The sequence below is a fragment of the Crotalus tigris genome, unplaced genomic scaffold (assembly GCF_016545835.1).
Source record: "Crotalus tigris isolate CLP2741 ecotype Arizona unplaced genomic scaffold, ASM1654583v1 scf7180000018606.670481, whole genome shotgun sequence".
NCBI lineage: Eukaryota > Metazoa > Chordata > Lepidosauria > Squamata > Viperidae > Crotalus > Crotalus tigris.
Window position 1 is genome coordinate 145,971 of NW_024097102.1, and position 16,757 is coordinate 162,727.

Here is a 16,757-nt window from a genome sequence, read left to right on the forward strand (position 1 = left end):
ATATCACTACCAGGATGTAATGTCTAGTGAATAGCCATCAGTTTTCTTATTTTTTGGTCCAAATTGTCCAGTTGAACTTGACTCTTGTATCAGCGGTGTATCTTGTTATAGGAATGGCCCAGACACTGATGGCTTCGGTGGTGTTTCCACCATTCTATTTTGTCTTTCTTATTCATTTCTAGAACTTTCTTCTTGTTAATTGTATTGTGGTTATACTATAATATACCATTGTCTAAATACAGTTAATAGAAAAGCAAGTTATAAATGACACTTAAATATTTTACTAAGGAGGTATATATTTAGGTTTAGAGCAGTGGTTCTCAATCTGTGGGTCAGGACCCCATTTGGGGTCGAACGACCATTTCACGGGGGTCACCAAACAATGCAGTCCACCATTTTTTCCCCCTTTTCCTTAGCTGTGCTACTTCCTTTTATTCTATTGGCTTTTGAAAGCCAGTAGAATAAACTCTCTTGAATAGAGTCTAATTCTATCGGCTTTCAAAAGCCAATAGGAATTGTCCAGGCTGTCTCTGCCCTGCTGAGCCCGCCAAAAGTCCCATTCTGCAAACGGTGCTGTACCAGTTGAGTAGTCCTTGACTTATGACTGGTTGAGTAGTCCTCGACTTACGACCAGTTGGGGGTCGCGGCATTAAAAAGGTTGAGAACCACTGGTTTAGAGCCATCCAGCAATATCTGACCTGCCACTAACTTCTGACTGATTTTTTTCAAGATCACTTGCAGGGTAGGATATCCTTTTCTACCACTGTAGAAAAGTGCATTCATAAGACTTTTTGATTTAACTCAAGATACAAATATCCTGAACAAGTGGCTTAGCAATATGATGTAATATATACAGTAGGATGGTAAAAGAAAATCTACTGTAAGATAGTTTTCAAATGGAAACTTTGCAAAGCCATAGGTGATAGTATTGCAAAGTCTTGCCACCACTTTGTTTGCATAGCAAGCTAATTCAAGCATCAATTTACAAATGATATTTTCTATTTAGCTCATTTGTGGTCAAGTCACATGGATGAGCTAGCTGTGAGAATTATTCTTGGTGAAAAAATGCAAATATTTATTGCCTTTGATTCAACACTCAAGCCTCTCTCAGAAATCTGTAAGAAAGATGAAGTTGTGCAATCTTCAGTGCATGACTGATTGCTCATATATTTTATACCATCTTCCTTCAGTTCATCATTCAATCAGTCAAGCCAAAGTATTTCTTTTGAGTAGCATAACATGCTATATTTTCCACTCTGTGCCATCTCCAAATAAGGACTTAATCAACTCCTTGTACTAGAGCTATGATGTCAGATTTGTGAGACCTCATGCTGTTGATATGCTTTCACTAGGAAGTAAGTTGAACTATAAATAAACTGTACATATCTCATGAGAGATTCTACTGACTCAACCATTAACTGTCGATAATACTAGTTACAAAGAATTTTTTTTCTGATTAGGAAAATTTCCATATAGTAAATGTTTACTGATGCTGATTTCTTTATCAAGAAAAGAAATACAGGTAGCCCTCAATTTACAACAGTTCATTTAATGAACGCTCAGTTACAATAGCCCTGAAAAAAGTGACTCATGACCATTTTTTACTCTTATGACTGCTGCAGCGTCCCCATGGTCATGTGATCAAAATCCAGACACTTAGCAACTGATTCATATTTATGATGGTTGCAGTATCCCGGAGTCATGTGATCCTCACCTTTTGCTAATTTCTGATGTAAAATGTCGCAAAATGGGGCAAAATTCATTTAACAAATGTGTCACTTTACAACAGAGATTTTTGGGCTCAATTGTGGTCATAGGTTGAGGACTACCTGTAGAATCACCCCATATGATGCCTGATCATCTAGTCTGGCTCTTTGCACTGAATTGGAATCCTTTGCAAACAACATAGCTTATCTGTTTAGCTGATGTCCAAGTGTGTCCAAAGATATTTTTAAAATTGTTTCAAGCATTATTCACATAGGGCAGAATAAGCAATGAATTACTTTCTAGAAAATGGAAGGATTTCCCAGTTTTATATCTGAATGAATTGGTAGATGGACTGATGGAAAATAAAACAACCAGTGCTTTCTAGTCTTGATGGCTTTATATTACTTTTAATATTGGAAGCAATATGACTTTCGCTGGAGAACCCAGCCATAAAGATGCTTAAGTTCTGCTTTGAGGCTTCTGCATTTCATTATTGAATCAGAATATTATTAATAGAATAAGAAGGAAAACCCCCCTTTTTAAAGTGATCAGTGCATATAAGTTTCATTTTTGTAAGCATGGGTGAGATTAAGGTATTGAAATAGCAAAGATTACTTGATGAGAAGGGGAATACAAATGCATTTTCTTGATATTTAACATATAGAATTCTGTGGGATTTTTATAACACGCGCAGTGTTCCAACTAAGCAATTACTAGTCTAAACAACAGCAAAAATAGGAAACGGTGGCACCCATGCAGAAAGAGTCAGCAGTTTTAAGCCAAACAGAGTGGGTATCATCAATTTTACAGTCCATAAAATTTGTATTATTTAGAAAAGCTTTTGCAAATTTTAGCAAATTTTTGCAATTCTTGATTTAACATAGTATGTATCTTTAAAAATTCTCACTGAGCAAAATATATTTTAATAGATCAGGAATATATATTTTTAATTACTGTTATTAATGAATTCTTTTGGAGTGTCAACTAGGGAGTAAACTTTTTTACATAAGCCATTTGCAATGCACCTCTTTTTACCTTTACATTCTTGAAACTAAGAACGATGAATGGAGATTGGGAGAACTAGATTGTCTATTTACTCTTGAGAAAAGAGGATGAACGTGAGATACAGTCTTCACTTACCTAAAGATATGTCACCTTAAAGAGAGCCAGGCCCTATTTCTACCATCCTAGAGTGCAGAAGAATTTTTAAGAAACAGGAAAGCAAATTCTAGTTAAATCTATGGGAAAATGGCCTAACTGTAAGAATGCGTCAATAGCATACTAATTACCTAGCAAATTGATGGGCTCCCTTTCACTAACTATCTTCAAACAAAAGCTGGATAAATATTGGCTGTGAAGGCTTTAAATGGGATTCCTGCAGTGAGTGTAATGACCTCAATGGCCTTTTCCAACTTTTTAATAAGGGTACTCTGAACATACTGATTTAAATCAAGACTATATAATCTGTGAACTCTGTGATCGTTTTGACAAAATTTGGCTACCAAATGGTCAGTTTTTAAAACCACAAGTTAAAAATAAATTATAAGTGGCAATAGAACCAAGTGTTCTGAAAAGTAAATAACCTCCGTTCCCATCCATATAACCTGACAGTCTCATCCCCTCACACCTGGTTTGTGGTTATTGTTTGAGTGCAGAGGAGAAGGGTTATGGTTATCAGTGGATAGTGGTTTGCATCCCAGAGGCCTCCCACTTCCATTACCACCTTAGCCTCACTAGATACAAAAAGAAGCTAGAAGAAAGTAGAATTGAACCTTCAGGAACATCAAAGTGGTTTTCTGTAGTTTTCAAGGAGGTTGGGAAGCAATGTTGTCCAACCTTCTTTTAAATAATAAAGGTACGTGGAATAGCTACAACCTTCTAGTTGTCTTAAAGAAGGCTGGATGTATCTATTATATATTGAGAAATTTGATTGTGTTGGGTGAAACAGGAATAGATCGATAGGCTTTACTTATTTCTTTAGGCATCTTCATTTTCTTCTCTTTGATAGCTTAAAAAGGTCTAGCTTGGCCATTGGACTAATACACAGGCTGGTTCTCTCAAGGATGGGTATCAGTGTAGTCACATTGGCTGTTAACCTGAACGCTTATAGGCACCATAAAGAGTATTTTTCCACAAACGGGGGTATTGTTACTCACAGGCAGGGGGAACAACGTAATATTAGTTTCCCATACACATAAGAATTCTTAATGGAAAGTTCATTTATGGCATTGAGAAAGTTAAGGAATGAAATACAAGTAGTCCTTGACTTACTACCATAATTGAGCCGGGAATTTTGGTTGTTAAGTCATGATAGTCGTAAATCCAGGTACTGATGTGACTGCATCAGATTTTATTACAGTTTTTATGGTGATCATTAATGAATCACATGCTTATAAGTACAAATCCATTCTCCGGAATGGTTTTTGTGTTTGTGTGTATGGAAACTAGCAAAAAACATCACAAATCATGGTCTCGAGACTGCAGGCTGTTGTAACCAGTCATAAATGTGAGTTAGTTGCCAAATGTCTGAACTGCAATCATGTGGCCATGAGGACATAACATCTGGATAAGTGGTAAAGTACCCTTTCCAAGACTGTTATAACTGGTCCAAAGTTGAGGAGGTTCTCTGTTTTTTGGCTATTCCTGAAACGATTTGAGAAGGCTAAGATCATAGACAAACTCTTTTACATAAAGAACTGGTGTGAATCTTTTTTTTTAAAAAAATGATCCCGTGCACATTTCAAAATAGCTACTTCATTTGGTCAAAATAATAATAATACCCTGAAGGTGCTAAGCAACTTATATTAGAACAAATTATTCTCGCATAAAATAGATTGCAGTCTTTATACCAAAGTCTGCAATAGGCAAACCCCATTTTCTAAATTGCAGGAGTGTAACCCTTAAGGACTTCTTAAATAGGCTTAGAGAGAATTTGGTAAGTGATTTGTACATTGCAGATGTATGATGTTTTTCTTCCAGAATAGAAATGGGGACAGATAATGGGAAGCAATACTAAAGAAATTAGACATTTGAGAACAGTGTTGATTCTCATTTTTCCTGGTTTTCCCCCAAATGGCAATTTTTTTAATTGCAGAGGCATATCTTTGAGGGGGAGGAGAAATCTAGAAAAGCTTTCCTGCTAGGTTGGGTTATTTATTTTTTTTGTGCTAGACCCTTTGAAATCTGGTAAAGTAACTGCTTTGTTGGATTGACAAAAATCTATAAATAAATGTGGGCAGCACAATTGTTCTTCTGCTTCTCTTATGTTATTCTTTATCCTTTTCTTCTTTTTAACAGCATATCCTATTCGGTGCACGTCTCTGAGGATTACCCAGGTAAAGTGTGACTTTCTATGCTGCTGACAGTAAAAGAGGTTTCATGTTCCATTACTGTGCCCTAGGATCACCTTCCTGATAATCACATTTCATTAGCCACCTCATTTGCACCCTTTATTTTCTCTTTTTTAGCCTTCCTTTTTTTTTTTTTTAAGTAGGGTGAGAATGTAAGAATTCAGTGCATCTGGGAAAGAATGTGGTTTGCCTGGTTTTTTTAAAAAAGCTTTTATATAAATAGCTGATGTGTATCAGGCTTTTATATGTATATATAAAACCTCACAGAGGGGGAAGGGGGAAAACCAAAAAAGATGTTTTTGGCTTTCAGCTATTGCTGATGGGATAATGTGCTAGCTGTAACTAAAGCATGTGTCTTTGAAGAAAAGGGAATTTCTCATCTTCATGGATTGTTAAAACTAAAACTGCCTTGTAATTTCTTAGTCGTTTTCTTGCCTTTCAAAAGAGGCATCTGTTTTTCTGCCTTCTATCTTAGAGTGATCCCTTAACTCCCATTTGCTTTTGTTTTTGAGATTCCTTCCTTGTTGGAGATGGTAAAAGATGCTCTTCCTTGCAACACTTTTTTGGTTGTTGGAGACGTTTCCCTCACTCTATTCCATGTTTTCTGGGCTGAAATACCTCAGTGGGAGAAATTTCCTTGAAATGATTTTCCTGGAGATTGAATTGAATTGGTCAATGGGTTATCCAAGGGGGTCTAGGACAACTCCCTACAGCCAACTCATCACGGGACAATTCATCATGGCCAACTCACCATGGGACAACTTTTGAAAAAATGAAGAATTAAAGAAAGGATGCAAAAGGAGGGATGAAATGTGAATGACAGAAACTAAAATAATTTAATTATTTCTAAACAATTAAACAAAAATTGGCTGTTGTGAGGTGTCCTATTCTGTATCCAAGGTAAAATAAAGGACTTAATGTAGTCGAGGACTTACTTGGGCTTCGGTAAAAAAACACAAGAACATCACACTCCTCCCATCAGAATGTTCTTCAAAGTCTTTTGTTTTGTTTTGTTTTGAGAGAGAGAGAGAGAGAGAGAGAGAGAGAGAGAGAGAGAGAGAGAGAGAGAGAGAGAGAGAGAAATGTATGTAGCAATTTCCATCTAATTGAATGAGAATGAGTGGGAAACAATGCCCAGCACCATTTGAAAGTTCATGGGCCAAAGGCTTGACATCAAGTAAGGAAGCCTTTGCATGTCAAGTCTCCCCCTCCATGTGTGTTTGTGTTATTGTCACTAGGACATGAAGGCCCTGAAGGCTCTTCTGAGATTTGCAGTATAGCTGCATTATTGTATATAATGAGATGTTGGCAAATTTATTCCTCATCTTTCCTCCCTTTAGGAAAGAGAAAGTTCAGATTGTTTAAATAGTTTACCAAATTTGTCTAAGTGATGATTAAATAATAGTGGGACTAAGAGGTCATTATGCTTGGTTTTCTTTTGATGGGTACAGGAAAAAGTATAGTTCAGTAGAGATTAAATATCAGATATTATGGCACCAAGAACAGATCTGTAGTAATGTGAGCCTTCCTACATCCAACATCCTCTGCCAAATGATTCTCCTGTTCAGTCTAGTCCCTCAATAAATATTTAGTCAAAAGCTAACTGATCATATTAAACAGATCAATAATGAATAATTCTTCCCAAAATGACATCTTTATTAGAGTAGGGGTACTGATTTATCAAGAATAGGCTTTAGAAAACATATGAAATAGATTTAGAGTTATCCAAGTATCCAAGTATCTCAAATCAGCTGAAAATTATACCTAGGAAGAAGAATAAATGCATTAAATTAATAGGCACCAAATTTGGATTTTCTTAATGCTGCAGATGGGCAAATGATAGCCATCAATTTTGTGATGGACAGCTCTATAAATCATTCAAATAAACATACAGCTAAAATAACCATACCCTTAGAACACATACTATCTATATCATTATCACTGCAAGTAAAAATAGGGAGACACACATGTGTTTCTATACATGCATGTAAAATGGACGTGTATTGTATGTTGTCCTGTGAATATAGTCAGGATAGGTTGCAAAATGATGGTGCTCTCTGCCTCTGCTAAAAATTGAGGCGCAGCAATTCCATATCACTGTTTGATGAGAGTGACTTCTGCAGAATGGGGATCACTTTGCTTTATCCCCATTGAAGAGATTTCTGGCAAAGCCTTTCAGTCATTTCCACAGCCACCAATCCCTTCTTCCAACACACACTGGAGGCATATTCTAGAATTCTTATTGCATCTCTTCCTGAATATATGCTTGATAAAGAAGCCAATGTTAAAAAAAATTAAAAAAAAGCTTTCCAATACACAGTGCAAAGATTAAAAGTTCCATTACTGGGAATCAATACAATATACAACACAATGACTCCTTTAGGAGACATTATAGTTTAAGGAGTATGTTCCAATGAGTAACAGCATGAAGTAATGGCTAGCCAATGAATAGTCTGTCTGAGCTTACTGAATTACAAAGAAGAATTGTTCAGTACTTTTCAAATTTGAGAACTTTAAGATGTGCGGACTTCAATTCCCAAAATTCCCCAGCCAGTGTTCTGGGAATTGAAGTCCACCCTCATTAAAAATTGCCAGGTTTGAGACACTGAGCTATAACAAAGCCTACTCAGCTTTCTACCTCCCACAATGGAGCCCTGATTGATCGGTCCCTGGTTGGGGTGGAAGTGGATACAACTTCTTTAACAACCAGGTTCAAATGATTAATAATGGCCACTTGCCCACCACTGGTCACGACCTCATGGAGATGAGATAAAGTAAATAAAAGGTAATCAGCATCTTTGGAGTTTTTTTTCAGCCTACTGAAGAGTTAAGCAAATTAATGGTTGCCAAATGAAAGAGAAATAGGCTAGGAAAAAGCATGTTCTGGTTTCCAAATGGGACTGAAAATCAATTTGCAGTTAAAAAAATAGTTTAAGGCCTTGACTAAGTGGGTTATGGATTACAGCCTAGACCCATAAAACAGATTATTGAGTACATTTTTATTATTAATTCATCAGAGGCAAGGCAACACTTGCCCTTTTGACTCTGGCTTATTAATGCTGTGCCTCGGTCTGGTCTCCATGAAACCTATGAATATTGATATTTTTTCGTTGCTTGCATTTTGTATCTTGTCACTTCAAGATTTAAAGGCTTCTGTGTAAGTTAAATATAGTGTTTTCTTTGTCTTATTGCAGATAACACCTATGTGTCCAGCTCAGATAATGATGAAGATGTACTAGTTACAACAGAGCCAATTCCAGTAATTTTCCACCGAATTTCCACAGGTGATATCTTATATCATCTAATTTATTACACTGGGCAGAATGTGGCATGTTTCTCCTACAACTGGACTATACCCAACTTTACCAGCAGATGTTTCTGAAGCCAAGGAAATTATGTTCAATATTTCTTAAGGCTGATGAAGGCAGAAGAGATAACACCTAATGCCACAGTAAAAATGAATTGTAAAACTACAGAACTATCAACAATCTTTTGTTTCCCTTATATATCAGTTCTCAGTCAACGCTAAGAGATCTCAGAGTTGTAATCTTAATAGATCTGGAGGACAACAGATTGGGGAAAGCATGTTAACTATTCTTTGTGCCCATTGTTTTGTATGATTTACAAAAAGACCAAATTTATGTATTCCTATGCTGTAGCAAGGCACATGCTACCTATTGGCAGATGTGGCTTAGAAAAAGCTTAAGAATAAATAGAACAACTGGAAACAGAAAATTATCATTAGAACCTCACACTCTGCTAGATTCTTAGAACATTTTCTGATCTGCATAGAATGGACTACCTGAAAAGATGATTAATATTGTGATGGCTAAAATTACATATTTTAATTTTTTATAGGCAACATCATTAAGTATGTTACCAAACATGGTCGGATTGAGGATGGAAATGTGGGCAAATTTTTCCTATCTACTTGGCCAGGATGTAGACATAGCTTTTCTCCAGCAGGATGACTGTAGAGTCCAAATGGATGGGTTCTATGACGGCCTTCCTGCCTGGCAGACTGGGTAAAAACTTCGGCCACACCCCTTCCTTTGGGCGTGACCCCAGTTTTGACTCAGTCTCGAAGCCTGGTAGAAGTGCGAGAAGCAGCTCTCAGAACAAAACTAACTTAACTTAAAAAAAAAAAAAAAAAAAAAAAAAAAGGGAATCCCCTCTTCCTCCAGTTGAACGAAAATTTGTCTGGCAGCGGATAGGACTCGAGAGAGGCAGCCGGGATCGGCGGATTCGTGAGTGGGGCGTCAGGGACTAACGGGAGGCTTGGAGCCGGACCGGATCGCTCGCCCGCCGATAACCGGCCCACCGAGCAGCTGTTGGGGCGGGGGTTTCACTACCGGATTGCTCGCCGCTCTCCGGGGCCGCCAAACAGCTGAGCGGTTCGGGCGATAGAACGAGGCGCCGCTCAGCGCCAAACAGCTGAGCCGCGCGGAAAGCGTGATTGGGGCCGATAGAACGAGGCGCCGCTCAGCGCGAAACAGCTGAGCCGCGCGGAAAGCGGCTAAACCGCGGCGCCGCTCGGCATAGACCAGCGGAGCGGCGCGAGAGCCTCAGAGTCAAAGATCCGCCATTGTTTGAACCTCGTGGATTCCCGGGCTAACATTAGGAGGCGTGGTTTCTTCCCCATTCGCCATTTTGAGCGAACGGACCTTCCCGCCGTTTTCCCTTGGGGGCGGGGCCATCCGGACTCCATTCCCTTGCAGACAAAGGGGCAGCCCTTAAGCTAAAATCCGGGATTATCGCAAGAAACTGAGACAGGAGGAAGGAAGAGGGAAAAGGAAGAGAACCCTTTCTGATCGTGGTCTGCTGCCACAGCCACAGACAGGGGGAGAGAGAGGTATAAACTGCACTTTCTCTGGACTAAGTGAGGAGGTGAGGAGGAGTATTTTTCTCTGACTGTTCCTATAGTGACCTTTAGTCACTGCCTTGCAGGATCTTCTGTCCAAAGACTCCTGTCTGTCCGGCCATTGTTTGTATAGGCAGAGGAGGGCTCAGCCCCAAACATCTGCATCTGATCTGCGTATCCTGTCCCCCACTCCAGGCACTACCTACTCGGGGTGTCTGGCACAATGGCAGACAATGTCTCGTATTCAGTCACACAGGTCCCTCAATTGTCCCCCCCACAGCAACAACAAAAACGCAGATCTTCTGAATCTGAGGTGGGGGGGAAGAAGAAAGCTAAAACAAAACACCTTTCTCAGAAGGGACAGTCTAAAACGGCTGAGCGAGAGGCTTTGAGGAGACATTTGGCTTTAGAAAGACAAATTAGCAGGGCACAGAGAACCAATGCCAATGGGACAAATTCGGTTTCCCCTGTCCCAGCGGTGGCACCCAGCACAGACCCTACTGCCGAGGAAGTGCTTAAGACTTGGTCTCCTCCTGGGGAAACTGAACAGTTAGACTCCTCCAACCCCTCCTCACCAGCTTCTTCACCCGACCGCACCCCAGCGCCTCACTCTAACGACAAAGCGCAGGAGGGCATTTGGTCGGCACAATTCCATGCATTCATGCAGGATGCATTCTCCCAGTTCATGGCTTCTAAGGGACAAGTGGCCTTTCACACACCCCGTAAGGGTCGGGCTAGGCCACCCCCTACCAGCACCTCTGAAACTTCCTCTCAACTGGGAGAGGGTGACTCAGTGGACCTCGACATGTCAGACATGCCCCTCTCGGAGGACGAGGAGACGGCACCTGAGCAGGCAACGAGCTCTGGACTCTTTAACCCAGCGCTCCTAAAATCACTCCTGGTAAAGGCTGTTTCCACAGTCAACCTAACATCAGTACAGGATGAGAAGCCCTCAACAAGCAAGGAGGCCAATCCTCTGTTTGCCAAAAAGGTTCCACAAGATAAGTACATCCCATGTGCGGAGGTCTTCAGGACCACGCTGGAGGAACAATGGTCCTCACTTGCAAGCCCACCGGCACCAAACAGCGCGGAAAGAAAGCTTTTCAATCTATCTCCCTCCTTCTCTAACATGTTAGAGGTTCCCACTGTCGATAACCCATTAATCTCATTATTTTCTACCTCCGCGATTCCAGGAGACATGGCGGAGGTCTTGAGGCCTGAGGAGAAGAAATTTGAACACTCACTCCGGCGTTCCCATATGGCTGCAGCCTGGGCGGCCAGAGCAGCCACTTCCTCATCTTTCTTCGCGAGGGCCAGCATCATGTGGCTGAGGGAACTGCAAGGCACGGTGCCTCCAGACCAGGTCAGAATACACCAAACATTGGCCAAGCTCCTCGCGGCCTCGCAATTTGTCTCAGACGCTTCACTGTACGCAACAAAGTATGCGGCTAGATCCATTGCGGCCACAGTGGCCTCACGTAGGCTACTATGGCTCAAAAATTGGAAGACAGACCTGAGGTCCAAATGGCGTCTTTCGACGTCCAAATACAGTGGAGTAGACCTATTTGGTTCCATTCTGGACCCACATGTCAGCGAAGGCAGAGACAAGAAAAAAATCCTAGTACACCCATCAAAGAAGTTAGACAGGAGAGGCAGTCAGGACTTCCGGAGACAGGGTTCCCGCCCAGGAAGCCCCTGGGAATGGAGGCAGCCCTTTCGATCAGGGCAATCCTGGGACTGGCCCAGAGGCTCACGATCCTTCTACCCCAGACAGGATCGAACCCAGGATCGCCAGAGCCCGGGAGCCAGGGGCCAGTTCCAGTCCAGACGCCCATATAGGGGAGCGGGAGGCAGATCCTTTAAACGCACCAAGTGACGCCAAACAGGATACTCCCATTGGGGGTCGGTTAGGAAATTTCATCAGGGTCTGGGAGCAGACCACGACCGACTCCTGGGTCCTGGAAACGATCAGACATGGCCTGACCTTAGACTTCTGCTCTCCCCCACCAAACCGGTTCATCAGATGTCCCATCTCCAGAAGAGCACACAAGACGAGGCTGATAACTTCGGCTATAGTCCACCTCCTGTCAATTCAGGCCATAGAGAAGGTACCAAAGGAGGAGGAGGGAAGAGGATTTTACTCTATCCTCTTCGTCATCCCAAAGACATCAGGAGGGTGGAGAGCAATCTTGGACCTGAAGGGCCTGAACTATTTCATAAAGTACAGGAGGTTCAAGATGCACTCCTTAAAGTCCATACTAGCCAGCGTCAGGGAAGACGATCTACTATCCTCAATAGATCTCACAGAGGCGTACCTACACATCCCCATCCACCCCAGCTACCGGAAATTCCTCAGATTTACCTACGCGGGGCGACATTACCAATACAGGGCATTACCCTTCGGACTGTCGTCAGCACCAAGGGTATTCACAAAGATCTTAGCTGTACTAGCGGCCCATCTCAGGTTGATTCCGGTTCGCGTCCAGTTTTATCTGGACGACATCTTGATTCAGTCCAGATCTCGGGAACAAGCAAGGACAGATCTCAAGACCACAATCCGAACCCTACAGGGGCACGGATTTTCGGTCAATCTAAACAAGAGCCACCTCATTCCCTCAAGGAGACTGCAACACCTGGGCGCGGTGATAGACACGTCACAGTGCAGGGTATTCCTTTCCCAGGAGCGACTGATCAGCATATCCAAGCTAATCCACCAAATTCAAAAGATCAGGAGAGTGCCCTTGCTACAACTCTCGAAGCTCCTGGGGAAGATGATATCTTGCATGGGCATCATCCCATGGGCAAGGCTCCACTCGAGGGAGTTGCAGTGGTTCCTCCTACCCTACCAGAGGAGGAACCTCAGCACCTCCAACAGGAGTGTGCTGGTACCAGCACAGGTGATGAAATCACTAAAATGGTGGCTATCCCCCATGACACTCAAGGGGAGCATATTCAGGGAACCGAACAGGGTCACGCTCACGACAGATGCGAGCCTGTTCGGATGGGGAGCCCATCTGGGGACCCAGATAGCACAGGGCCAGTGGGGTCAAAAGGACCTGTCACACAGCATCAACTGGCTAGAGCTCCGGGCCATACACCTGGCCCTCCGTCATTTCTCACACCTAGTAACGAGGAGACACGTCCTCGTGCTTACAGACAATGTAGCAGCCAAGGCACATGTAAACAAGGAGGGAGGAACGAGATCAGTGGAACTAATGAAAGAAGCATTGGTTCTGGCTCGGTGGGCAGAAGCCAATGTGAGTTCCATCAGAGCGGAACACATCTCAGGGGAAACAAACACCCAGGCGGACTCCCTGAGCAGAGCCAAGGTGGACCAGTCGGAATGGCGTCTGGACCCGGCTCTCTTCGAGGAGATCTCCCGGAGGTTCGGACAACCGCACCTAGATCTATTTGCCAACCACAAGAATACACAACTCCCCAGGTTCTTCTCCAGATTCCCGTCCCCGGGATCGGAGGGAACGGATGCTCTCAGGTGCCGGTGGCCGGCGCAACTCCTGTACGCCTTCCCACCGCTGCCACTAATACCGGCAACCATACGCAAGATGATCCTGGAGGGCGCAGAAATGGTCTGCATTGCCCCTCACTGGCCACGGCGCCCGTGGTTTGCCGACCTCGTGGACCTTTCGATATCACCTCCGTGGAGGATTCCCCCGGACAGGGTAAAACTCAGTCAGGGCAAGCTTGTACACCCAGATCCCCAGTGGCTACAACTAGCCGCTTGGCATTTGAGCGGCAAAGCTTAACTAAACAATCTTATTCTGCAGGGGTGATATCGATCATACAGGCATCACGAAGGGCGTCCACCAATAGGATTTACGACGCTACATGGAAGGGATTCTGCAGGTGGTGCGCTTCGCTTCACCTAGACCCGACCGCAGTATCTATCCCCAATATCCTAGACTACCTATTGGAGGGTCTTAATAGGGGCCTGTCAGTCAATACCATCCGCAGACAGATTTCGGCCCTCTCAACCGTACTCTCCTGCGACAACTTAACTTCCCTAGCACAACATCCAGCGATTAATGCCTTCTTAAAAGGGGCGTCTAACACAAAGCCCCCAGTCATACACAGGTACCCGTCCTGGAACCTGCCTAGGGTCCTTCTAGCCTTGACATCTGCACCCTTCGAACCTCTTGAAACATGCTCACTCCATCACCTATCACTGAAGGTAGCTTTCCTTGTGGCAATTACTTCGGCAAGGAGAATTTCAGAACTAGCAGCTCTGTCAGTAAGGAAGGATCTGTGTACCTTTTTCAAAGACAGGGTCGTTCTTAGACCAGACCCGACCTTCATCCCGAAGGTAAATAGCACCTTTCACAGATCTCAGGAACTTACGCTTCCTGATTTCTGTCCAAGACCCAAACATAAGCTAGAACACAGATGGCACAAGCTAGACGTACGGAGAGCACTGTGTTTCTACGTGAAACGCACCTCGGCTTTCCGAAAGACTGAAGCATTATTTGTGTCCTTTCAACCATCAACTATGGGAAAGAAGGTATCTTCTTCCACCATAGGCAGGTGGATCAGAGCCTGCATAGCGCAGGCCTACGTCTCACAGGATTTGCCAGCACCCACTCAGGTGACTGCCCACTCAACTCGGAGCGCAGCCACATCTGCGGCGTGGCTAACGCAAGCTCCGGTGGAAGAGATTTGCAGGGCCGCAACCTGGTCCTCACCTTCGGTTTTCATTCGACACTACCGTTTAGACTCCCTAGCAGCAGCAGACGCGGCTTTTGGCAGAAGAGTTCTTCAACAGGTCGTATCTGCTCAGAGTTCGGTAGCCTAGACATTCCCTCCCAGGGGGACATGAGGGCTTTGGTATGTCCCATCCATTTGGACTCTACAGTCATCCTGCTGGAGAAGGGGCGTTGTCTTACCTGAACGCCTTTTCTCAGCAGGATGATGTAGAGTCCAAGCCCACCCAGAGGATAGGTCTAGGCAGGGATATAATAAAGATATAATAAAGAGCTGCAAGGTTAATTCCAACAAAGTTTCTCGCCTAAGTCAAAACTGGGGTCACGCCCAAAGGAAGGGGTGTGGCCGAAGTTTTTACCCAGTCTGCCAGGCAGGAAGGCCGTCATAGAACCCATCCATTTGGACTCTACATCATCCTGCTGAGAAAAGGCGTTCAGGTAAGACAACGCCCCTTCACTTTTTTCTTTTCTAAGCTTGCCTAACTTAGCACTTAGTTTTTTTGTTGTTGGGGGTGATGTTGTCTCCTCCCTTTTAAAGTACCACCATTATTTGGTAATTTCCAAGGGGTGCCTCTGTGGGCTGTAATCAGAGGCAGCAACAATATGCAGTAGAAGCAGAGACCTCAGAGGCTCTGAAGGTTTCCCCAGAGACCATAGCTGGACACTCTTTTTGTCTTTTCACATCTTCCTTTTAGCTTGTGGAGGAATGAGGGTCAAGAAGAGGCACATCATACCCAAGCTGAAAAGTCCAGATGATTATTATATGAGCTAGAGTTGTTTTTTCTTCTGCTGCTGCTAAGAAACTGGACATTTTCTGAGAAAGGTGGATGGGTGCAGAAGCTCAAACTGGAGTGGGAAAGACATGCTTTCAGTGCCCAAGGAAAGGAGGGGGACACCTTCATGGGATGTAGGATGTGGGGAAAACAAATGAGGGCATGGTTCTCCTCATTTTCTCTGCCCTCAACTAAGCCGTACTTATGTCCCTGCTTCCTCCCCCCAAAAATATATCAAATTTAATAATGTAAGTCACTAAAACATCAAACCTTGACTGGATTGTTGAGAAGTACCTTTTTTAGTTATCCATATATGAGCATACATTTAGACTTCATCTTCCTCTTTCAAGATAATGGCTTCAAAGAAATGCAGCATCCTTATAATAGAGCAGTCCTTTGATCACTTACTTACAGATGCTAAATGATGCTAAATGAAGCTAAATGATTTCAGACAACTCAGTCTATCCCCAATAAACATAGACTGTGATCTTTATACATACAAGCTTATTTATTTTATTTGGACTTCTTATCAAGAGTGATCTAGTGGTTACAGCATCATGCTAGAAAACAAGAGTTGATGAGTTCAAGACTTGCTTTGGCATGAAAGCCAGCTGGGCGACTTTGAGCCAGTCATTTTGTCTCAGCCTAACTCACCTCACAAAGTTATTGTGGGGAAAATAGGAAGAGGAAGGTGGGTTCAATATGTTCTCTGCCTTGAGTTATTTGTAAAAATAATGGGATGCAAGTAAATAAATAACCAGTATTTTGTGCATAAATAAAAGGTCATGTTACATTTCTTTAATTTAACTCTTACATGAATGGGAGTTAAAATATGCATCTCAGATGAGATTGCAACTTTTCTTAGAAGTATTTTGTTTTAATAGCACTGTTAGCAGAAAATGGGCAAACAAAAGGAGAGATTTGCAAAAATACAAGATGAAAATTTTTGTTAGGACAACTGACATGCACTTCTAATGAAAATGCTTCTGAAAACATTTTCTGGCTAGATCATTGGAACCTTCTTTGTTGTGACATTATAAATACACTGTCACACAGATCATCATTTGACCCAATATGTATCTAACGTCCCAGTGCAAGAATGTAAAGGTGCTTATGAATAACAAGTATCTAATAACAAGTACACATTTAAAAAAATGTTTTAACCTGCTAATTTTAATCATTTTTTCATATTTTTCTTTAGAATTGCGAAAAACCAATGATGTCAACTGTTGTTTATTTATAAAGTCAAAATTACAAAGAGAAAATGGAGAGGTACAGTATATTTTTAAAAAATTGATAATACTTGTTTCCAAGTGCCAGGTCAAAAAGGAAAATAACACCGGGGAAATGT

At 42.5% G+C, this 16,757-nt stretch overlaps 1 protein-coding gene across 2 annotated transcripts in view; it reads left to right on the forward strand.

Annotated features, from left to right (window-relative positions):
- PARP8 (poly(ADP-ribose) polymerase family member 8) overlaps positions 1 to 16,757 on the forward strand; it is a 178,226-nt gene that overhangs the window by 74,864 nt on the left and 86,605 nt on the right. For both annotated transcript variants that reach the window (XM_039355122.1, XM_039355123.1), the window contains exons 3-5: positions 5,005 to 5,042; positions 8,252 to 8,341; positions 16,608 to 16,678. In XM_039355122.1, the coding sequence (XP_039211056.1) occupies positions 5,005 to 5,042; positions 8,252 to 8,341; positions 16,608 to 16,678 (199 nt within the window). The remainder of the gene's footprint in view (positions 1 to 5,004; positions 5,043 to 8,251; positions 8,342 to 16,607; positions 16,679 to 16,757) is intronic.